Below are 22,179 nucleotides of genomic sequence, written 5' to 3' on the forward strand. Positions count from 1 at the left end.
ATTCAGTTTCTATAGATTGAGTTGCAAAACTGAGCCCTGATAAGGCCTAACTTGTCAGGAAGGGACATGCTAGGGATTAAGTTTTTAAAACTTAAAGTATCCGCTAGTCTACTGGAGCAGAGCAAGTTCTTCCACCAGCCCGGGACAACAAAGGATACTTGGTAGTATTGAGTAGCATTTGGCAGATGCTCCTTTCAAGCACAAATTTAAGTGGATCCTTCATTTTGATAAATGGGGGTGTGTCCTCCCTGATTCCACCACCTTTGATTTTTTTTAAAATGGGGGTACCAGTCGAGCAGTGCTGGAGGATGGACTGTGCTGACCCTTCCTAGAGGAAGCCAGCAGCGGGAACGTAGCCGTGGTCTGGGAGGATTTGGGAAGGTTGAAAAGACCGCGGCGTTCTGGAGTGGCTTCTTGAAGGAAGACCAGCCAGGAGAAACATTTGAAAGCTCACTTGTTTAAAAAGTATTTCAAACAAGTCTAACACATGCGCACACACGGGGGAAAAAAAAAAAAAAATTCTAGCATGTAACAATTTCCGAGCATGTTCTATGTTCAGTTTGGCCTTATCAGGGCTCTTAGTTTTGTAAACTCACAATCTATGGAAACTGAATGAGAATTGCTGGTGTCTTCCTCTTGTAAGTAGCTTTGGATAAAAGCACAGGAGTAAGGTACAGTCGCCCAGTTCAGAGACCTGAACCGAGTGAGTGCCTGCTTCAGTTTACCGCTGGTCATTAAAACGGGCCGACATCCAAGTTCGTTTGATATGTTTTACTGAGTTGGGATATAGACATGTAGAGAGCACCAACCTAAGGATTTCACAAAAACCTAAAAGTATTTACAAGATGAACTCAACCCCCGCAGGCTCTCTTCACACAGGTAGTTCCTCAGTGGGCAATTTTTTTTATTTTTTATTTTTTTCCCCCCCACCTCCCTTTCCACCAATTGCATGCCAATTTTCCTAAAACACACGCACACATACACGCAACTACTTACAAGAGCAGTGCTCCCTTTTGTACTTTTGTATACAAACATATTTTCCTCTTTTGTCAAAATATGCTTTTGTTAATAAATAGTCAAAATACAACTAAAGGTAAATACAGCAATGCATGCTTGGCAGTTTGGACCGACACAACGTAAAACCAGTCTGTGGAACCAAGTTGAAAATATAAAGGTCCTCGGGCTGCGATATACAGTAGAATTAGAAGGAAAGGGCCCGCGCACGCACACACACACAAAAGTGATGAGGTGTTGGGGCCCGGTCACTTCAGTAGCTTATGTAGTTGAACGTTATGCTGAATATCAGCACTGAGCGTCTTGGAGTGGATATGCACAAAAAACGATATGTTGCAGGACGAGTGTTGGAACCACGATCGCGTGACGGGCGATTTTCACCAAAAAAAAAAACAGCTCTCAGATTTACGTGAAGCTATCAACAGCGACAGCAATGCGCTCGTGTGTTATACTCTGCGTTGTCACTATTGACGGTCCTATTACGTTTAAAGCGACACACATGGAAAAACCCACATTCTTCTGAGCAGTACAGTAGAAGGCCTTGTGTTAAGTGAAGCATTGCACGTTTTCCCGTAGGACAGTTTCTTAAAGGCTCAACGCCCATGGGAGACGGTCTCTCTGGCTTTGGCATATCCTCACTAATTGTGCAGTATCGTTTCTCAGTAGCAAAGGAGAAAAAAATAAAAACACTTCCTCTGTGACGTTCAAAAATACAGCAAAAAAAAAAAAGCACAAAAAAATCCATTTAGTGCAATAAAGCATGTGATTTAGTGACCTCAGTCGGAAATGTCTAGGAGTAACGGTTTGGTTTCTCCGCTACTTCCACACGCCTGGAGGCCTGTTCCAGGCGACGTCTTGCCACTCAGGAGCTTGTCCTTCTTCAGCAGCGCCAATGCCGCCTGTCCCACTTTTCCCACGTAGGGGTAGATTGCGGGGAATTTGCCTGCAGTCGCGGGGCAGCTGCAGCAGCTCCCCCAGGCGACACAACGGGCTGGACCTTCCATGAAGGGCTGGGCGAAAGATACGGCAGGCTGGGGGTGTCGGAGAGGGACACGGGGGTGGGAAAAGGGTGGCGAAGGCGTGAGACTTATGGCGGGTGGGAGTAAGCGGGGAGAGGAGGCGAGGGGAATGGCATCGGTGGTCCAGGCCAGGGTGGCGCCGGGGCGGAGCTCTCCTCCTGTCAGAGACTTGTGCCGGAAGCGCTGGAGTCGGGGGCGTAGGCTGAGATGACTCGGTAGTTCTGGACGCGGCGGATCATGTCGCGGATCTCGCCATTCAGCTCCATGAGCTTGACGCAGATCTCTGACAGGTCCTGGCTGGAGCCGACCAGCGCAAAGCTGCCGGTCTGCCCCAACGTCTGGTGCCGGAAGTAGATGTTGAGGAGGGTCTGCGTTTCATCCTCAGAGTTACCGCCAAAGATGTCATTGGGCCACATATGCCTGGAGAAAAAAAGAAGATATTTTGACTGGCCAGAATATTAGGTTCACCCTCTGATATTAAAAAGAAAAAAAGTGAAATGTTAAATTTAAAATGTTAAATGTTAAATTCTTTTTCCACACTTGTAAGCGTGATAGCGAGCTGTACCTGCAGTGTCGGATATAGCGGATGGCGCTGGTGAACTTGTTGTCCCTGAGGCACTCCAGGACGGCCTGAACAGCTGCTTCCGAGGTGGGGAAGCTGGGCAGGGCCGGAAGCTGCTGCTGGGCGGCCAGCTCACTGGCCACGGCTCCCGCCGCCACCCGGAGGCTGCCTTTCAACTCGTTCAGCTCCCGTGACATGTTCAGCAGCTACAGGGTGGACAGCATGGAGTACAAGATGGATCAATGGACCCCCCCAATTACATACGTAAAAAAAAGACGCATTATTCAACGATACAACAGCTGTAGATGTTTTTTTTGTGGCAGGTTAGCCCACGATCATGAGCACAATTTCCACTAACAGTAAATTATTTTACCATTTTGCCAAACAAATGGCAAGATAATAGCATACATAGTATAATACAATATTTCATAAAATGATGTAACACTGGAACTGGATGTCTAAGTGGATAAACAAATTCAGAAAGAGTGAAATTGGTGGTAGTAGCCTAGTGGGTAACACACTCGCCTATGAACCAGAGGACCCAGGTTCAAATCACACTTACTATTATTGTGTCCCTGAGCAAGACACTTAACTCTAAGATGCTGCAGGGAGGGACTGTCCCTGTAACTACTGTAAGTCGCTCTGGAAACGGGTGTCTGATAAATGCTGTAAATGTAAATTCACATTTTGGGGAATAGAATAATTTCGGTGTTGCAGTTGAAGGTATTTACCTCTGGCACAGAGCTGATTGTGTTGACTTGGCCAATCAGCTTGCAGTATGATTGAAAAAGCAGCAGAAGCTGAAAGTGCAGTTTGTAGAGCCGCTGACACAGCTCCAGTTGCTGTAAAAAAACAGCCACCCAAATTAAATCCAATATACACACACACAAACACACACAAATACTGTATATACAGGTGTCAAAATAGACTGGGGCAGTCAAGAATCCCAGACACATCACACAGACCTACTGTCTTTTAATCCATATGCCTTTATTCACAATAAGAACTCCAGAGGGTTCATCAGTAGGTACGACATTTCCTGCCGTCGATGTGCAGTTACAGAGGAAAATGTCTTTCATGAACAGAACTGCTTGGTTACATTAGATGAACTGATATTCCAGAGAATTTTAGCACAGAGAAGCACTGTCCAAAAATAATAAGATAAGGGTGAGGGGCATTTTCAAGAGGTCGAACGTGGTTAGAACTTACTGCCAGAGATTCCATTTGCTGCGCAGCATGCACATTACAAGAGAAGAGAGAAGTGAAAGAGAGACAGAACTGAAATACATTTTTTAAAAAGGATGGAAACAGCCCCATTCCCAGAGATAATAACACTGAACTTCCATAAAGACCCAAAGATGGAGCAATATAAATAGTAAGGTAAGTGTGGTTATAAAGTGCAGGGGTTAGTATGGGGGGTTGGGTGCTGCTATAAGGTTCTGTGTTGCTGGATTTGTGACTTAATGACATTAAACTGAGACAGATGGAATCCTTCTTTATTAAGCTTCACTTTGTGGTAATTAACATAAATTAATTTAAAGAAAAAAAGAAAAACAGACTCAGCATTGCTGTGTGGTTCTTTTTTGTGTATTGCTCAGTAGAACAGCTCAGCCCCACCTTTTCCTCCGTGTCTCGTGGCTGACAGGTGATCACACCATCATCAGAGCACTTGGGAAACGTTGCCTTGCAGTTCTGCAGCCACTGGGAGAAAAAGATGTCCACAGCAGAGTGATGTAAGTAATGTGTTTTTCAAATTCACGTGTCAAGGTGGTCAACTGCTTGTGTCTCTTACTGAGATAGCCGCTTCTTCACGATTGTTGTACGTATCGAGGTATTCCTGTAGCTCCAGCACACTGAACTTGACCTTCTCCAGTAGCCCATAGGAGAGGATCTGCAGGAGACAGATCATTTTTTAAAACATATTCCAGAAAATGCATGAGTGAATCAGTAATAGTCAAGTTGTGAGGGATGTAATGTAAAAAGTCATGTGACAAGTCGTCAGATGGCATCGCTCACCGTATCAGCATCAACATAGAGTGTAGGACAATCTGAACATGTAGTCAGCATCTGTGATGACCTCACAAACTGCAACCCAATTCCCCTCAGCCCATCGCCAAGGTAACTGGCGGCATCCCTGGTCAGAGTGCAGAATTTTCCCTGGATGTTCTGATGAAGGAAGGATCAGATTAAGTGCAGAGCATATTGCAAATTTGGTAATATCTATCCAACAAATATAAAACCAAAAGTTATTGAATTATTTTCCTATTTAAGCAAATGAAAGAAACGCCAGTATTTGGCTGATCACTGGGTACCTGGAAGAGTGAAGAGAAGATGTGGAAAGTGTAGACAGCACAGGAGCCATCTGAGTCCGACACCAGCTGGTTGAGGTGGCAGCGCCAGGCCTCCTCGGCATCATCACATGCTGTAGGCTGAAACGCCGCCAGAATGGCTGAGAAGAATGGGGAAGGTGGCGGAGGGAAGTCCAGGTCCTGCAGGTCATCTCGCATCTCCCCAAAACTGCAACCAAAATGGGAAAACTGCATCAGGGCACTGTTTCACTACACTGCTGGTAGTAGGTTTGGGCATGCTGGAAAGCTTAAGGTAATCCGTTATGCAGAACAGAATCCAAAAATCCCAGAGAGAGAAAATCCCCTTGAATCATCCCAAATTTCCAACTCCAAAACTAAGCGAAAGTACCTTCTACTAACCAAAACCTGTGGTAAAAAAACAGCCTTGTCTGTAGATGTTGAGTTTCTGTATAATTTGTGTATTAGCATATTAATTTGTTACAACATTTCTAAATAGAATTAGGTGTGTATTTGATGATGCATGTTTTTTTTTGCACCTGGGTAGGCAGCCGTGGTCGAGCCGTTCAGGGGGAAGGTCAAAGCCAAAGCTGTCTCCACATTCAAAGCCTGGGGGCAGCTCACTCACACAAAAGGACAAGTCGTCCTCCTGGAGGTTGCTGTCCTCATCTTCAGCAGATATCTCCATCAGGGGCGGAGGAAACTGGGAGGGGATGGACGTCCTATTAGGATACTACATTATGCAGGTCCTACGTCATTTACTTAAAGCAAAAAAGGTTCACTGGTCACTTTTTTGATTCCTCAGTAATCATTAAACCGTCCCAACAGTTAACCTGAACTTGCATCTTTACTCATATATTTTCTCCTGATTTCTACATTTACAATTTTTACAAACTTTTGGAATTAGTGGCCAGTGACTTTGATAATATTCTCCCTCCACCTTGAGAGCTTACAGGCTGCATGCAGCTGTCATCTGGCAGGGATGTCCCCATGCTGGGCGTGGCTGCATTCAGGGAGTTTGGGTCAGCTGAGGTGGTGTCATACGAGGTGGACAGAGAATCTGTGTGATTGGTGTCCTCTGATGGGGAAAGGTTCATAGTCTGGAAAGAAGTGCATGACAGGCACGACAGTTAGGACAGATCAGTCTGCTTTACTACAGTATTCAGAGGGACAGCAAGAGAACAACAAAAGAAGAAAAGAACAAACAATAAAGGAAAAGAAACAGAATGAGGGAGAAAGGAAGAGTGCAAGAAAGATAAGATAAAGAAGGATTACCACCTGACAGCAGGAATTATGTTCGAGGTCTGAAATTCACTGACCCCCCAAAGTTAAGCCATTGCTCAACTGTTGGTAGAGGTGGATGATGGAACACATTGAGTGATGGAACAGCAGAAAAAGAGAGTAAGCAAGACAGAGGGAAAAGAAATTAAGAGCAAGACTGACAAAAAAAGACAGACAAAGAGAACGGCAGAGAGGTGGGCATCATTACCAGCTGTGAGTGTGATAAACTCTGGCTGGTGGACTCCTCCTCCTCTGAGGACTCGTCCGAGTCCTCTGGCTGCTCGTCTTCCTGGCCCAGGCTGGGCGTGCTGCCCGAGTGCTGACTCTCCTCCAGCAGATCGTGCAGGTCCCCACTGTCCAGAGAGCGACGCCGCACTCCCCAGTTAAAGTTATCTATGCTCTCGCCCTGAGAGAAAGATGTAGCAGGTCAACACACAGATCTACACACATTTCCCACGCATGTTCGTTCCAAGTTCACTCACTGCCATACACAAATGGCTAAATGAAATCCACACAGTGTGGAATGCTATCATGAATCTTTTTTATGCAGATAAGATTCAGCTGAACTGAAACTGAGTGATTTTTAAAATATCATCTTAGAGAACACATAACAAGTGGACATGAGTCCATGCAATGTGTACATTCAGAGACGGAGCACTGACCACTGTTGCCAACTTTACATTTGGAACACCCCTAAGGGGCTCTGTTTTCAAAAAATCCTGCAATGTTCTATAGGGACACCTTCTAACAAGTCGCTACAATTAGAGCAATACAAATCAGAGTCAGTGGGTGAGCATCACCCTGAATCCCACCCACTGTACACTCTGAATGAGGAACGTGGAACATCTATTTGTTTTTGTGATGCACAGCACACAGGCTTGTACTTTGCTAAGGGGACCTCAGTGAAATCTTGACGGTTCAGGATTTGAACCTGCAACCTTTCACCTTATGGTGACTTTTCAAGCATGCTAAGAAGTTGGCAACACTGGCAAAGGCATGCAACACCCTCCTACCACTACTAAACACAAGTACACAGACAAACTCACCTGCAGCTCCTGAGCAGCAAAGGAAAGAGAGAGAGAAAGTGTTACCCAAACAGTGCGTCAGACACCAAGCGTTACCAAAAAAGAGGAAGGCAAAGAGCACAACATACAAAAAGGTCCACAGACAAGAAAAAGACTGCCAAAAAAGAGCCATGAGATGCTCATTTAGATGGAACTCACCTCTCCATCCTCCAACTCAACGTCCAGGAAATCAAAATCCCGGAAGACACGGAACTGCTGCTCAGAGGCGGTGTCGTCCAACGTATCCTGCTCTCGCGTGCCGTCCTCTGAGGACACCTGGCTCGGCTGGTGCTCCATCAGGTCCAGGTCTCCACAGGAGGAGAAGATGACCTGAGGATGGGAGGTCAGAGCTCAGTGTAGAACCACACCTTCCAACTCTACATTTGGAATGGGTTAATATTAGTTGGGACATCCAGATGAACTCTGATGTAGGTTTAATGATTTATTTAGAAAGTGTGCAGTGTAAGAGGCCAGTGGCTCACCGATGGGTTCTTTGAAAGGCCCACTTCCTGGCCACACAGGGAAAGGACGTTCACCAACTTCTCTCTGGTCCGTTTCTGTACACAGGAGACCACATTACAGAAACTCCAAAACCATGGCCTAATCATGATGTAATACTGCTAACATTGTCCAGTGTGCATGTATGTGCACACTGGATACTGTGTAAATGTGGAACATCATTGTTTTTTGACATTTGAGTTAGTGTAGTCACCTGTGAGGACTGTGGCCGTTTCCAGCTGACAGGGACCAGCACTGTGTTGGAGTTTGAGCCGGACGAGGTGGAGGAGGCACTGCGCGTCACAGCGATGGCTCTGGCCTTCCCGTCCCTTCCTGTTGAGGTGCGCAGGTCATCGTATCGCCGACCTATTACTGGAGTCTAGAACAAAAAGGCAATACATACACAAATGTTAATAACACCAGCAGTGCATCTATCAGGTCACCAGTAGCTTCACAATATTATAAGTACATTATTTAGAGCCTTTCAATGCTAACCTTACAGTCACAAATAGGGCTACAGGCATAATTAGAGCAACATTTTCCAATCACATGTGAAGATTTAAAGATGCTGCACTAAACAGTCACTTTGAATGCAGAGCTCCAAAATAGGTCAAACAAACAGGTCACATACAAACAAAAAATGTATATAAATTTAAACAAACCAACCAAAGCCCAATTTTAGATTCAATTGACTTGCGCCATAAAACGGCCCTTCCAAATTACCCTAATGAATAAACAAAGGAAGAAAACTGCTTTTACCTACTGAACAAGCACAACCCATTATCCTATTCAAATCCAGTACTACACCGAGCATGTTTCCAACAAAACCAGAAAAAAGGAAGGAAAGCAATATCAGTTCGAGCGGTTTGTCAGAGGGAGTTTGGCTAAATTCTAACCTCAGAAATGTCGAAGTGAAAGTCAAGTGTTTTTCCCGGGAGTGCTTTGGAGGACCTGTCCCACACGCGGCTGACCTCCAGGTGCGAGAAGTCCCCGTGGCCGTAGGAAGGCAAGACTAGGCTGGCCGAGCGAGACACCACCAACTTCATGATGTTCAGAGCCTCCTTCCAGTGTACAGACTGCCAACCAGACAGAGACTGTCAAAAAGTGTCTTTTCTCATTATGAAAAGGTCTTTGGTGCTGACTAACTGATCTAAGGGAACAGTTTATGGAATTTCACAATACAGGATGTTTATTTAAAGGAAATAATGTCCTTCAATAAATGTAATTTAGTATATAATTTTTATATATATATAGAGACAGATCAATATTGCTCAAAATTAAAAATGGGGTAGTGTTAATATATACATATATAAAAAAAAAAAATTAAAAAAAAACACCACTACCCCATTTTTAATTTTGAGCAATATTGATCTGTCTGGTATGTAGTAACTGCTTGCAGAGTGCTTACCTGAACAAATTTTTCTATAATCTTGAGCACCTCCACATTGAAAGGCTTGACCTGAATGACAGCCAGGTCCATGTGACTCAGCAGACTCAGGATGATTTGCAGCAGGGGCTGCTGCATGCTGGGAAGTCCCTTATCCAACAGCTGGGAAAAAACAATGACATTATTGTTCTATTAGAATGGTGAACATATTTAATATATTCTATATTTTCATCCAGATTGTTCTGACATCCTGATAATAAAGCACACATATACTCCACCCACTATAAATTTCAACATATTACACACAGATCTTTCATGTTTCAGCTATTGTCCTTTTTGTTCTCTAACTGAACTGATAAAGGAAACAGAATTCCTCTTCACATCAATTTAGTATGTATTAAAGGAAAATTAAAATTTCAGAGGCAGGCCGTTCCACTCACCTCTGCCATATACATGACCATGTTGAGGGTGATGTCAGAGAAGGCCTCATGCAGATAGCGGCAGACCACGCTGACCCAGGAGAAAGGGTCTCTGGTGTAGGAGCGGGTTTTGTACAAGGTCATCACGTGGGCCAGGTGGGAGAGCTTGGTGTTCTTGTCCTTCTCTATCAGGCACACCTGTAGCAGATCATGAACACATGGTATATAAATGGGGAAATCTGACATGCAGTATTTGGATATGGAGCTTCTATTTGGGCAGAAATTGGTTTCCTGACCTGGGCTATCCTCTCTGCACTCTCTTTGCAGAACTGGGTGGGGCTGTCGAAATGCTGCACCAGGTGTGGAAGCAGGCAAAGGACATTGAGAGGGAAACCTGAAAAAGTGAAGTGATACAGAGGATTCAGAATACACTCTCTACAGGACATCTCACCACATGGTGGATCGTGGTGTGCTGCCCACCTATTGCCTGTGAGGTGTCCACCACAGCCACACGGGAGACGGGGGTGAGCTGGCAGAAGAGCTGCAGCGTCAGGTCGCAGGTGGCGGGGGAAGTGAAGCCCTTCAGCAGCAGCTGCTGGAGGCCGGAGAAGCCGCTCCACTGCAGCTGGGCCTGCAGTTTCTCCAGCCGTTCACGGTTCTCCTGCCGGTCCAGAGGAACCCGTGCCAGCAGCTTATGCACCAGACGCAGGGCCATCTGGTACTCAAATTCAAAGTCTGACTCCATGAGGGAGACCGCCACCCAGAAGATGGTGGCCAACAGGGATGCAGGGTGCCCAGCGTGGTTGGGATCGGTGATCGGAAGGCTGGAGGTATCTCGGGTGGAGGAGGAGGAGGAGGAGCAGCTTCGTGGAGAGGAACGTGGGTGGGCCAGGCCAGGTTGGGTGCAGGCCTGGATGCGGTCCAGTGTGGCACTCCGAGGGGGGTCTGAAGACGAACCATTGGCGCCATTCTCACCACCAAACTTCTTTGGCACGGAGTAGCTGCGCTGGTGGCGGCTGCGTTCGGCGGTGCCACCATCGGCGCCGTGGAACAGGTTGAGCTGGCCTGTACTCTTCCTGTTAGAGTTGAGCTTACCAATGACCAGGAACTCAGGTGAAGAGGCTCTGTTCATGTGCACAAGTACAAGAGCACAAGTCAAGTGCCGACCTGTATGTAAAATTTTCTCAGTAACGGGGCGCATTGATGAGCATCTCACCTGGTTAGAGCTGCCATGAGGTCACTGTTTTTCAAACATTCAGCCAAATTATCCACCACAGACTCCAAGGTGAGCAACACTTCCATCACGTAGCCCTGTTAGTTTGGGCAGAGTTCAAATATACAAAAAAGTACAAATATGTAAACTCAGATACTGTTAAATTGATTAAAGATCAAATATAATATCAATAAAGCACACAAAATCATGTCTCACACACACACACCTGCACCTCATCCCCATGTTCTCCCACCACCTCCACCAGGCGAGACAGCAGGTCAGAGACAGCATGGTGGGACAGGGGCTGCCGCAACGCCCTAAACATCTGGAAGGAGCGCCCAGCATAGTGCCGTGAAGAGCTGCACAGAGCCGTCTGCAGAGCCACATCACTCAGCTGCTGCTCCAGGTGGAAGTCCGCTAGATAACAAATACGCCAGACGGAACATTTTAAATTTGAAAAATTTGCTACATCAAGTGAGATATTTATACAATGCAGAAAAACAAGTGATATAGCATCTTTTTGCTATTATGAAACACAAGTACATTTAAATAAACAAATGCAATACATTATGCTAAATATTAATAACAATAATAATATAAAAAGTAAATGTGCATCCTTTGTTCTACACTTAAAATTGTGAAATTGTGAAACTGGGCTCAACGAATCTGATGAAGACTTAGATTTAGGCCAGTTCAATTTCGAAAAATACTGAGTTGTGTCACCTGATTTGGACTCTTTGAAGACAGACACCACATGACGCAGGAAGTTGGTAAGCTGCTCTGCGCTCTTGGAGTTGGGGTTCTTGGGAGTGATGTCCTCGTGGCACCACAGCGGACCAAACGCTCTGAGCAATGACAGGACAGTACTCCAGGCACTGTTCCACCCCCACCACCAGTCAAACCACACCGCCGTCAACACAACAAACACCACATGCACTTCCCCTGTGCAGACCTGTGTCTCAATTTGTGCTGCAGCAATGCAATTTATAAGTCAACCTCTCTCTCTCTCTCTCTCTTTCACACACACACACCCACAGAGATAGCACCATGGCCAGCAGGTGGAGCTGTAACCATTCAAGAACAATTTTACAAGTCCATATAGGGTATTTACATGGGTCATCTGGGTATTTACATGTTATCGGTAGCCTGAAATAAGAAACTGTCCTTCAATTTTTGACTTGTCCTTCCGTAAATCACTTTGATCAATTGTGTGTTTCTTATATGAATATATTTAACAGCGCATCTGAAACGTTCTCTAATGTAGTTCATGATAAAATCACAGTGTGCTGTTCTCACCTTGTGGTAAGGAACTCGATGAGCTTGCTTGTCTTCTCGTCTCCCTCGCCGGAGGACTCATCCAGCTCTTCCAGCTCGGTGCTGATCTGAGGCAGGTTGCCCATGCTGCCTCCAAGGCTTACGCTGGAGGAAGTGGATGAGGAACTGAGGCCTGAGTCAGCCACTGGAGATGCCTGCCTCTCCCGCAGAAAGTCGTATCCCCCTGTGCAGGGGACACGGTATCAGTCAATTCAGAACAATGATCACTTGCATGAGATCCAAATCCAAAGTGATTTCAAAATGAGAAGTGTCATGATCAATTTATTTCATTTATTCGATTTAGCATGAAAAAAAATGCAACTTAAACCAGGTGTCAGTTCAACAAGGAAAAATCTTTAATCTGTTTTAGCCAAGCACCTTATCTGCATTTTACATATTACCGGGGTACCACTAGAGATAGACAGAGGACTACTGTAGCATTGTTACATCCCGTGGTGCAGGATGCCTGGATGATGATGGCTAAATGATCCCTCTTGTTCCTCCCACCTCTAATTAAGGATAGCCAGTATGTGCTTTGCCATGCCATCCACCCCGCCCTGCTCCCCCATCTGCTCTGCATTTCTCCCTTGCATCACCTGTTGCCATCATTTCTGGTATTCTGTCATTTTCTGTGTGACAGGCCATCACAACTCGTTGTCGGGCCTAGCTGCTCTAATGTATTTGTTTCTTTTATGTTTTGATTGCCGTTTATTCATTGTTATTCTTGTGTATTTCTTATATATTTATTTAGCTTTTTCATCAATACATTACTTGTTGAATTGCTTTGTTTTGTGTCAGTGGGCTCTGTATTCTTTTCTTTTGTTCATGTGTCATACCCCTAGGCTGGCACATTTCAACCATAATTTCAGAACCAATCCAAAGCATAAATTCAAAGGAAATCGAATCTAGTGATGTGAACATTGACAGAAATAATACATCCTTTGAGAAGAACAACAGCTCAGGAAATAAGTAGGTTAAGTCAGGTTAAAGTGTTTTTCGGTGCCAGGGCATTTCCTTGGCACATTTCACCGTCCCGCCCTCGTAACACACGTGAATATCTTAATCACAGTTTCTTCATTGTGTTTATTTTTGAGGAGCTGGCTGACTCATTATTTGGTTTCTGAAGGGTGTTACAGCTCTGTTGCCTTAGGGCTGTGGCAAGTTACCAAAGGTACTAAATAATACCTTGCACAGCAGCGTGTGTCATTTGAGCCCCGAGACGTTCATTTTATATAAAGGAATGGCCTTGTGGCGTGTCTAGGATGATGACTAGAGGAGCTTTATGAAAAAAGAATGGAATTACAAGCATACTTCATTTGAAAGGGGTTTTCCCTTAAATAGATAATGTTTTGTGTCACTGGGATGTTTTTGTACCTGTGTAGAGGTACTCGGGTTGATAGCTGGACTTGATGGTGAGGGTTTTATTGTCGCCGATCTCACGTGTGAGCAGCAGGACGGAGGCGATGACTTGGAAGTTGTTGTTGCAGGACAGGGCGATGAGGAGGTGCAGCAGGAGCCGCTTACTGTGCTCAAACACCTCTGGCCGATAGTGATCAAGACCTGCCCCACCCCAACACAGACACACACAAACAGTGCATTACACACCAGAGCATCACCTTCATTAACACAAAACCATGATCTCCATCTTCCCCATAGTTTAGAGCAGCATCATCACATCTGAACCTTCTTAATTAACATTTACTGACCAGAGAGCGTCAACAGAGTTAAAAGGAGGACAGAAGAACAGCAGTATTCATACCTTGTTTATGACTAGGTGTGACATAATGTGATGGTGACAATGTGATGGTGATTATCAATATGTTAGCATCCAGTACTGATTCATTTAATTTTGGACCAGCGTGTGTCTTAAGATAATTAAATGAGAAATTGCTGCCTGTTTAGGAATGCAGATCACAAAGTGATAAACATCATGGATCAGATCGAGTTAGAGCTCCACCACGCAATCAGACAAAAAAAAAAGCCTCTGTGCTGACAGTTAAGAACAATGACATAAAAGGATGATCTGGAAAGGAGATATGAGGCAGACTCCTTATTTTTTCAAACGGCAGACATATTTTCTACATTGCTGGCATTATTTTGGATGAATAGAACCCTGCATGTGTGTGGAACATAGCAATGGTGATAATAATATGAAAAATATTTAGGTTTTCAAAAAAAAGTTCTTCCACAGTCTGTGGAAGAGGGGCAGCTAGGAGGCCTGTAGCAATAGAGAGGGGGAGAGACAGAGGTAACGTACCCAGAAACAGAGCATGTAGCAGCAGAGGTAAATGAAGGGCCCAGTCCTCCCTGACGCTGTGGTCCACCACCATCTCAGTCATAAATATCACCGCAATGTTGCACCTGCACACAAACATGCACAGAAACTCTTTGCCTTACAATTCACAATTCTAGAAAACCCTCTGTGGAATAAACAGCAAATGTGCAAAAATGTGTCACCTGTGCAAAGGTCCCCGTGGGGTGATGGTCTCAGGCAGGTAGTCCACAAGTGGAGCCCAGCAGCCCCCGTTGATGGGCATGGGCAGGGCCTGTGGCCGGTTGCTCTCCAAAACACTGATCAGCCAGCCTGCATACGGTGGGAGCGGATCGTCTGGGAGCATGGACATGAGAGACACAATCACAAAAGACAATACGAGGCACCTTGTGTCTGTCACAAATGAGTTATACACTATGCTGTCAACACATCTGACAGCATAACAGTATAACTGGAAAGATGCAAAGCTCCCCAGCAAGTCATGTCAGGTATGCAGACAAAATAGCAACTCAGCCCCTGCAAACACTTCCTCCAATTCCTCAGCTTCACAAGTTAGCAGAACCTTTGTAGCTTTGCACAGACAGTATTAGTCTATGATAGCTTTAATATTGCTGTGGCTGTGGTGATTTTGTTCCATTTGAAGTGAAAGTGAAGTGATAGTCATTGTCAAACACTGCAGCACAGCACACGTTGCAACTGCTTTAAAAGTTCTCTGCTTTTAACCCATCACCCAGTCTGCAGCCCTGACAGGATGGTACTTTGCTCAGTGGCACCTTGGCGGTTCGGAATTCGAACTAGCACTGTTCCGATTACGGGTCCGTTTCCTTACTCCTTACTAATTGTATGCATTGTTTTTATCTGGTTATTTTCATCTATTTACATTTCATCCGGTTTTGTCATTTTTATATCAGTGCTAAAGATCAGAGGTCACACTCACTCTTCTCTTCATCATATGAGCCACCAGAGCTGTTGCTGTAACGAGATTCCAGTCTGTTGTGGGCCCGAGCTACATTGCTCAGCCTGTAAAAAAACATTATGTGAACATATGGTGACACAAAACACGCATGAAATGTTCCAGTGTTGCAGTGCCAGTGTTAACTGGGGAGGTAGAATTTAAATGAAAGTTTGCCATAAGGGCTCTACAGGACTTACTTCTCTTCAGTCTCTCTAGAGATCTTGGCGTCTTCTATTTCCTGGAAACTCTCTTGAGCAGCTACTACAGTGTTGCTGCTTGAGGTGGTTCCTAAGTAAACAGAGCAAACATGTTACAATCTTAGTTATGCATCCTAGTTATGAACAATGCAGACAAACCTATTTCAGATTGATTCACTGCACAATCCAAGTAATAATAATTTGTTTATTCCTCTATACTTCAGAATTTAAAAAGCCAGCTTCTCTCACCCGAGGCTACAACAGAAGTCTTGTTGCTGGCGGCAAAGCGGTAGAAAGGGGGGTTGTCGCAATGTAATACCACTGGGTTGACCGGGTCCGTCTGCTGCAGCTCAAACAGCAGCTCCTCCATGGTTTGGATAGTGTTGTTCCGGCACAAGTAGATCACCACCTTCTTAATCTGAGAGAGTGTTTGAGCATTTTATAACTAAACATAAATATGTACCACATTTTTAAGTCACAGAATCCTGCTGACATCTGCCACCGCAGCTGTGTTTGAGTTTCCATAGTTTTGTAATGGGTCAGCAGCTTCTACATGATATTGGTTTCTGAGAATGTGCACCCGCATCCTGAGGTAGTGTTGTGTTTGCAGCAGACAGTGCATTGTTCAGCGGAGAGTGCTGTGGTGCAGTAGGTAATTGTGCTCACATAGGGCAGGAGGGTGGTGTCGCTGCTGACCCCACAGAGGCTGATGAGGAACTGCAGAGTTGTGCGCAGGTTGTTGCTCCATTTGTCGTTTGTCACCAGAGCATTCCATGCGTTCTCCATCTCAGGACCGGGAACCTCATCTCCATACTGTGCACACAGTTGACAGACAAATGTGAAAGTACATCATTACTAATTTGGCCTGCCTTATATAAAAAAGAAAATTTCGTTAAAAGAAATCTAGAATTAAAGGGAATTGACTGGATACTCATTTTACATTATAGTCTCTGTTAACACACGATCAAACCACAAACGCTCAAATTATTGGCTGCTGAATAAGACATTACAGGTCTGTCTTTAATGCATTGACTTTCATTTAAATGCTTGATAAGGTACAAGCAGAGTTTCTCATCCATTAAATTGCACTTACAGTGTATGCTGTTCAAAACCAGTCAGCATTTTGCTTTGCTTTGCCTAGTTCACTATTGTCATCATCAAAAGCTGCTTCATGAGATGTTTATTAACATGAGTAAATGATAAGAAAGTGTCCAGCATAACCTTTCAGGACTGTGATTATCCCTGTTGTCTAACAAGCCAAGTGTTTGAAATGTTGCCATCACAGCAAAAGCTCCCCACTTTGGAAAGACTCGACTGTTCAACGTTTTGCTTTGTTTGCTATTTTTTGGTTTCGTACATATTCTTGAGTGTGCTATTTCATAGTCCTGTTTTGTTCTATAATGTTCTATAAGACCCATAAATGAGTAGTGGTGTCCAAACCTTTGATTGTTAGTGTATATATATATTTTTCTGCCATGTGGTGTATAGGTCACAGTAATATAGGCAACTATAGGTAACTATAATAAAGTGACAGAACTGTAAAAATATTAGACTCGTAGTACCTTGGCCGTCATGAACATGAGGTTGTTGAGCACCAGTGCAGTGGCCTGCAAGGAGCCCCAGCCATTTCCCTTTAGGCGATGGGTGAGACCCAGACTGTCTGTGTGGCCACGAGCCTCCTCCTCTGGGGTACAGGGGCTGGATGTGGGGGGCAGCAGGCCGGTGTCAACCAACTCAATGTTATTGAGCCATGGCAGCAAGTACGTCAACATTATCTGCCTGCCATTGGGGTGGGTGGTAGGAAACCTCTGGCTGACCTCTGCATGTATATGAGATCAAACAAAAAGAATATTGCTGTGTCAGGAAACAATCCCGCTATGGCATCTTTAATATTTCACACTTAGATGTGAAAACCAGGAGACTGGAAACCTACCAGAGAAGAGAGGCAGTGTGAGTTCAGGGTACATGCTGGCCAGCTGGTTTGAGAGCTGGGATAGCGAGACACTGTAGAGTGGGGGCAGGGGACCATGGGTGCCATACAGAATGTTCCCCGATTTCTGCCCCATGATCTTCTTGGAGTAAACGGACAGCTTTGCCTCCAGTACCTGCTTAGTGGAAAAACAGTGAGACCTACTTCTCTGAATGCCTCTCAGTATTGGTGTGAAGTTATGAATCCTCATGTGAGGTGTGTGAAGCAGGTGTGAGGTGTGCTTTTGAATGTGTTTCCTCACCTGCATCAGCTGCATGGAAATCTCATAGATTTCCCTACTGGTGTCCGAAGACTTGAAGAGGACCAGGTTCAGCAGCGTCACAATGTCACATGGGTAATTTCTGAAGGTATAAGAACAAAGACGGTTTGAGAAGCTAAAGGATAGATAGTCCTTCAGGAAAAATAAGTGCTGTTGGAATAAACGATTTTTGACTTGACTTTTCAAGCATCGAAATCCTACATCAGCAACATTCTGGGGTTTGGGGTTGAGGTCTAAGACAGCATGTTGCTCTCACCTGCTCCCACAGACAGTTGCAATGGCCTTGAAGCAACCAGAGGCCAATTGGTAAGAGCCAGTGAAGCAACGGTCCACTGCCCAGTTGAACAGGTTGACTTGGTCAGGATTGAGCTCCAGGAGTAGGATGACAACCTCACAACCTAGTCGGTGAACCTGTAAAAACAGGATGAAATGTCATCATGGAAAATTACAGAATACCAAAAAGGACCATAGTAATGTGGCTAGAGATATAACACTAACCCTTATGTCAGGGCAGGCCAGGATGTTGTCCAGCCATTTGTAGAGGTAGCCATCTGGTGATAGGCCCACATTGTCAAACACAGGACCGCAGCATAAGACTGCAGACATTGCCTTGAAAAGAAAAATAAAAGCAAATTAATGTCTCAGGAACTATTTTTTTTATCAATGACCCCATAAGAATGCAGCAATCCAATCTGAATTTAAATTCTGAAAGAAAAATCACAACCCAAATTTATTTTAGTTATTGTATATGTACACATTCATTACTTACAGTCATTTCATATGTGATCAGGAAAATCCTTATTTGTAAATGGCTCATGCCTCATCCAAAAACTGACATGGGGTCTGTATCCCACAATACGAAACACGGATCTAGATTTTTTCTATATCTAATTAGGAGGAAGTTAACTGTTGAATGACAATTATTTGTATTCATAGTTTTTGGGGTAGGTGTGTTCCAGCAGGTTAAAAAAAATTTGTTTGATGATTCTCTAGCTGAAAAGCAAACCTTCAAACCGGTTTTAAAAGACATACATTTTGTACATACCTCCTGCATGTACAGCCTGTGTATGCTGTCTGTTGCTTTAGGCAACTGTGTCAGCTGACATATTTCTGTTCTAACTGATAGCCTCACAAGATCTACATGATATTTGCTGAGATTTGATTCTTCACGAGATCTGCCTTAAACGTACTATGAGTTTGTGGACCGTGTGAGTACATGTGTTCTGATCGCATGGTGTGATTGGAATTGTACGTGCTACCTTTAGAGCACAGTACTGGTATCGGGTGATTTGATGGTTGCGGTCACTGTAGCGGTCCAAAGGCGTGAACATAACACTGAAAGGTCCAGCCCATTGGCTGAATAGGATGAATAGGTGGTGTCTGAGACTCTGCTGAGGAAAGAGGAAGCGCCGATGATGAACTAAAAGAAAGAAAGAGAGAGAATTAGTGAATGTCTTAAGTCAGGGCCCTTACATAACCTCTCATTTCAGTGAGTCAAGAACTGATTCAATCTACTGACTCTTATGTTTTTAAGTTCTTAATGAATTGCAAGCACTGTTACCTGGCACACACTGGATAAGGTTGGCCACCATGCCACTGAAGTGAGCACGGATGTCTTTCAGGATCTCCATTTCCTTGTCGTTCTCGGCCTCCAGCAGCATCCGGGTCAGATCCACGTACTCCAGAAAAAGGGCTCCCAAAGCCAGAGAGTCTCGCTCCAAGGCACCATTTGTGCTGCAGAGACACATGTTATCAGTTGTTTCTGCAACTTATGGGACAGCAGGGTGAACAGTGGTTGTTTGTGTGATGACCGAACCCCACCTGTCACTGATGACCCCAGAGTCAGCGAGGAGTTCAAAGATCCGCAGCAACTGCAGTCTGAGCAGGTCTCTCCTCTCACGTCTCTTCTTGTTCTAGAATGCCAGCACATGATTTAAGCTGCAGGTAAATTTGTAAATGCTTCAGGGCTGTTTAAAGATCCCTATGCTGTAAATCTTTCCCGCCAAGCTTAAAGGCTCACGTTGTAGAAACTCACCTCAGGTCTTCGTTCCAGTGCCTCTTTCATTAGCGGGTGGAGCTCCTCCACTAGCTCCCTAAACACACAGTGGGCATAAGAGAGGAATGTGTGTGATACTGTGTAAATTAAAATGGATTGTGTCTGTTGGCAGGTGGACTATTTTATCTGACAGAACACTGTTTGTAATTGTTCCGCAGCATTAATCAATCAGACAAAATACAATGGATTACAGCATGTAGAGTAATCCCTACAAACCACACTGATCACATTTTCTTTGAATTGAAAACCCTCTGGATTAAATAGAATGCCTGTGAGAAATATTTGTGTTTAGTGGTAAAGACAGTGAAAAATAAGCCTCAACTTGTTTATTTAACCCCTATTTTACTGGAACACCTATTCGTATTTATGTATTTAATCAGACTCAGAAGTCTTTCTGTGGTGTACTAGGGTTTTAATCATTAAAAAGAGAGTATCTTTTCATAATTTAATTCCAAAATCTAAAACTATATCAAATATAAATGAAACTAGAGAGCAAACTTATGAGTCAAGTAAAACCAACATCTACTCATTCACCATATATGTGCCACTCCTAGGTTGGGATAGCTCTAAAGAGGGCTGTTTCCATTTACAACAGCATTTATGTCAATTAGAGTACATGCAGGTAATATATGGTTAAAGAACATATCACTGAGGCCTGAGAGAAGCTCCATCAATAGCTGATGAAGTAGCTTTTGTGATGCTATGTGTTGGGGTGCATTTACCTGAACACCAAGGAGTTGGTGCGTCCAAAGCCCAACACCAGAGACTCAGTTATCTCAATGCTCTCGGCTCTCATGAGAGGTACCAGCTGCTTCAGAAGCCAGGCTACTGATGGTGTGCCAATCACCTAACACATTATATACACAATGTCAGTTAACAGGACAATGAAAAAAATAACAAAATGGTACATTGTACATCAGGTTACATTATTATATTACCAGTGAAAGAAACACATAAAAAAAAACCTTGGATTGTCAATTAACACACAGGCAGTCCTGACTGTGCTGATATATAAATGTCAGGAGGAGCACCTTGTTGTCGTAGGTGATGCTGCCATCTGGAGTGGTGGCCATTATCTCTGGTGTGGAAGCCCTTAAGTGTCCGGGGCTCATTATGCTGGGCTTAGCCACACCCAGGCAAAGGATCAGGTAATTTCTCCACAGAGTCACATAGCCATCAGCTGGCCCTGGTGTGCTGGTCTTTTTGGCATACACTGGACTACTTTGGAGAGCAAAGACAGCAATGGTGAAACGTGAGGTTTTGAGTCGGCAATGATTTTAATTTGTGTGTGTTTGGCTGTCACTCACTTGGGGTCTACCAATGGCATGAGGAGCTGCAGGCGGGTGAAGGCGTAGGGCCAGGCGTAGCTGAGTGCGGTGGGGCAGTGCTTGGGCAGGTGCTCAGGTCTTAAGAAGCTGTAGAGGCACAACACCCAGGGGTCTTTCACTGACTGGGCAAAGATCCACACGTGGGATGGGCTCTTCACATCATAGTGGCTGTTCACCAACCGCGCGTTCCACTCCACCAGCCATTGCAGATCCACATGGTGGCTCAGGGGCAGGGTGGACTGTAAGTAAAGGAGGCAATTATTGAGCAAATACACAGTGCACTCACTCACCAACCTACACATGCTTTTCAAATCCATTTCATTGTTCATGCCACATGACATAAAAGGCCAAAGATTTTTAATGTGTTAATATAGGAAACTGAGTGTGTTCACTCACAGAGTCAGAAACAGCAACATGGACAAAGCTCTCCATCACTGCTGAGCTCATCTGGTCCATCACTTCAATCATGGGCTTATCATCATCCTAATGGTGGAAAGACCACAATATTTATGAACCACATAAATTTGCTGAATCAAAGCTGTAAGCTTTGTATAATACAATTATTTTTGAGCCAACTAAAAACATATCCAAATGACCCTGCATGTATGAAGCTCACCTCTGCCTGACCAATGGCACCAAAGAGGCAGCGTATCTCACGAAGCACAGCCACAGCCAGCTTGCGTGTGCTGGTTTGGCAGGAACAGAGCAGCAGCAGGGCCAGGCCCTCCACTGCATGCAGTACAGCACAGTGGGGAGTGCGATCTGCCATCCCACGTCCACCTCCACCATGGGACAGCTGGGGAGGAAACATATACACATACAAAACCTATAGATTACCTAGCGATATAAAGTAAAACCTTAGATATATCTGATCTAATCTAAGCACTCTCACTGATCCTCAGTCAGCCATACAGTGCAATTACGCAAGAGTTACAGCTATAGTGTGACATTGCATAACTGTCAGTTCACTTAGCTGCACATTTCTTGGTTTATTAGATTAGATTCAACTTTATTGTCATTACACATGTACAAGTACACGGCAACG

The 22,179-nt window shown here is 44.5% G+C and overlaps 1 protein-coding gene across 16 annotated transcripts in view; it reads right to left on the reverse strand.

The window, feature by feature from the left end:
- Nucleotides 1-756: 756 nt before the first annotated feature.
- The window catches only part of fryb (furry homolog b (Drosophila)), a 49,997-nt gene continuing 28,574 nt past the window's right edge, over nucleotides 757-22,179 (reverse strand). For 4 of the 16 annotated variants that reach the window (XM_028982931.1, XM_028982918.1, XM_028982926.1 and 1 more), the window contains exons 19-63: nucleotides 21,751-21,930; nucleotides 21,531-21,617; nucleotides 21,114-21,373; nucleotides 20,838-21,027; nucleotides 20,529-20,653; nucleotides 19,786-19,843; nucleotides 19,572-19,663; nucleotides 19,312-19,484; nucleotides 19,010-19,170; nucleotides 18,249-18,359; nucleotides 18,007-18,161; nucleotides 17,733-17,832; nucleotides 17,435-17,609; nucleotides 17,064-17,320; nucleotides 16,168-16,314; nucleotides 15,751-15,919; nucleotides 15,502-15,592; nucleotides 15,287-15,369; nucleotides 14,535-14,685; nucleotides 14,335-14,438; nucleotides 13,452-13,637; nucleotides 12,060-12,261; nucleotides 11,487-11,638; nucleotides 10,990-11,180; nucleotides 10,767-10,861; nucleotides 10,031-10,674; nucleotides 9,847-9,944; nucleotides 9,572-9,748; nucleotides 9,153-9,293; nucleotides 8,641-8,820; nucleotides 7,959-8,123; nucleotides 7,729-7,803; nucleotides 7,406-7,576; nucleotides 7,229-7,237; nucleotides 6,391-6,588; nucleotides 5,855-6,001; nucleotides 5,441-5,604; nucleotides 4,908-5,112; nucleotides 4,612-4,761; nucleotides 4,388-4,486; nucleotides 4,213-4,296; nucleotides 3,805-3,822; nucleotides 3,327-3,437; nucleotides 2,599-2,801; nucleotides 757-2,453 (exon numbers count right to left, since the gene is read on the reverse strand). In XM_028982931.1, coding sequence (XP_028838764.1) covers nucleotides 2,195-2,453; nucleotides 2,599-2,801; nucleotides 3,327-3,437; nucleotides 3,805-3,822; nucleotides 4,213-4,296; nucleotides 4,388-4,486; nucleotides 4,612-4,761; nucleotides 4,908-5,112; nucleotides 5,441-5,604; nucleotides 5,855-6,001; nucleotides 6,391-6,588; nucleotides 7,229-7,237; nucleotides 7,406-7,576; nucleotides 7,729-7,803; nucleotides 7,959-8,123; nucleotides 8,641-8,820; nucleotides 9,153-9,293; nucleotides 9,572-9,748; nucleotides 9,847-9,944; nucleotides 10,031-10,674; nucleotides 10,767-10,861; nucleotides 10,990-11,180; nucleotides 11,487-11,638; nucleotides 12,060-12,261; nucleotides 13,452-13,637; nucleotides 14,335-14,438; nucleotides 14,535-14,685; nucleotides 15,287-15,369; nucleotides 15,502-15,592; nucleotides 15,751-15,919; nucleotides 16,168-16,314; nucleotides 17,064-17,320; nucleotides 17,435-17,609; nucleotides 17,733-17,832; nucleotides 18,007-18,161; nucleotides 18,249-18,359; nucleotides 19,010-19,170; nucleotides 19,312-19,484; nucleotides 19,572-19,663; nucleotides 19,786-19,843; nucleotides 20,529-20,653; nucleotides 20,838-21,027; nucleotides 21,114-21,373; nucleotides 21,531-21,617; nucleotides 21,751-21,930 — 6,993 coding nt within the window. In that variant the 3' untranslated portion in view covers nucleotides 757-2,194. Of the gene's footprint in view, nucleotides 2,454-2,598; nucleotides 2,802-3,326; nucleotides 3,438-3,804; nucleotides 3,823-4,212; nucleotides 4,297-4,387; nucleotides 4,487-4,611; nucleotides 4,762-4,907; nucleotides 5,113-5,440; nucleotides 5,605-5,841; nucleotides 6,002-6,179; nucleotides 6,246-6,390; nucleotides 6,589-7,228; nucleotides 7,238-7,405; nucleotides 7,577-7,728; nucleotides 7,804-7,958; nucleotides 8,124-8,640; nucleotides 8,821-9,152; nucleotides 9,294-9,571; nucleotides 9,749-9,846; nucleotides 9,945-10,030; nucleotides 10,675-10,766; nucleotides 10,862-10,989; nucleotides 11,181-11,486; nucleotides 11,639-12,059; nucleotides 12,262-13,451; nucleotides 13,638-14,334; nucleotides 14,439-14,534; nucleotides 14,686-15,286; nucleotides 15,370-15,501; nucleotides 15,593-15,750; nucleotides 15,920-16,167; nucleotides 16,315-17,063; nucleotides 17,321-17,434; nucleotides 17,610-17,732; nucleotides 17,833-18,006; nucleotides 18,162-18,248; nucleotides 18,360-19,009; nucleotides 19,171-19,311; nucleotides 19,485-19,571; nucleotides 19,664-19,785; nucleotides 19,844-20,528; nucleotides 20,654-20,837; nucleotides 21,028-21,113; nucleotides 21,374-21,530; nucleotides 21,618-21,750; nucleotides 21,931-22,179 lie in introns of those variants that run through there. The other 12 variants (XM_028982924.1, XM_028982928.1, XM_028982920.1 and 9 more) reach the window with 11 other exon arrangements.

This window comes from Denticeps clupeoides, chromosome 6 (assembly GCF_900700375.1).
Source record: "Denticeps clupeoides chromosome 6, fDenClu1.1, whole genome shotgun sequence".
Classification (NCBI taxonomy): Eukaryota; Metazoa; Chordata; class Actinopteri; order Clupeiformes; family Denticipitidae; genus Denticeps; species Denticeps clupeoides.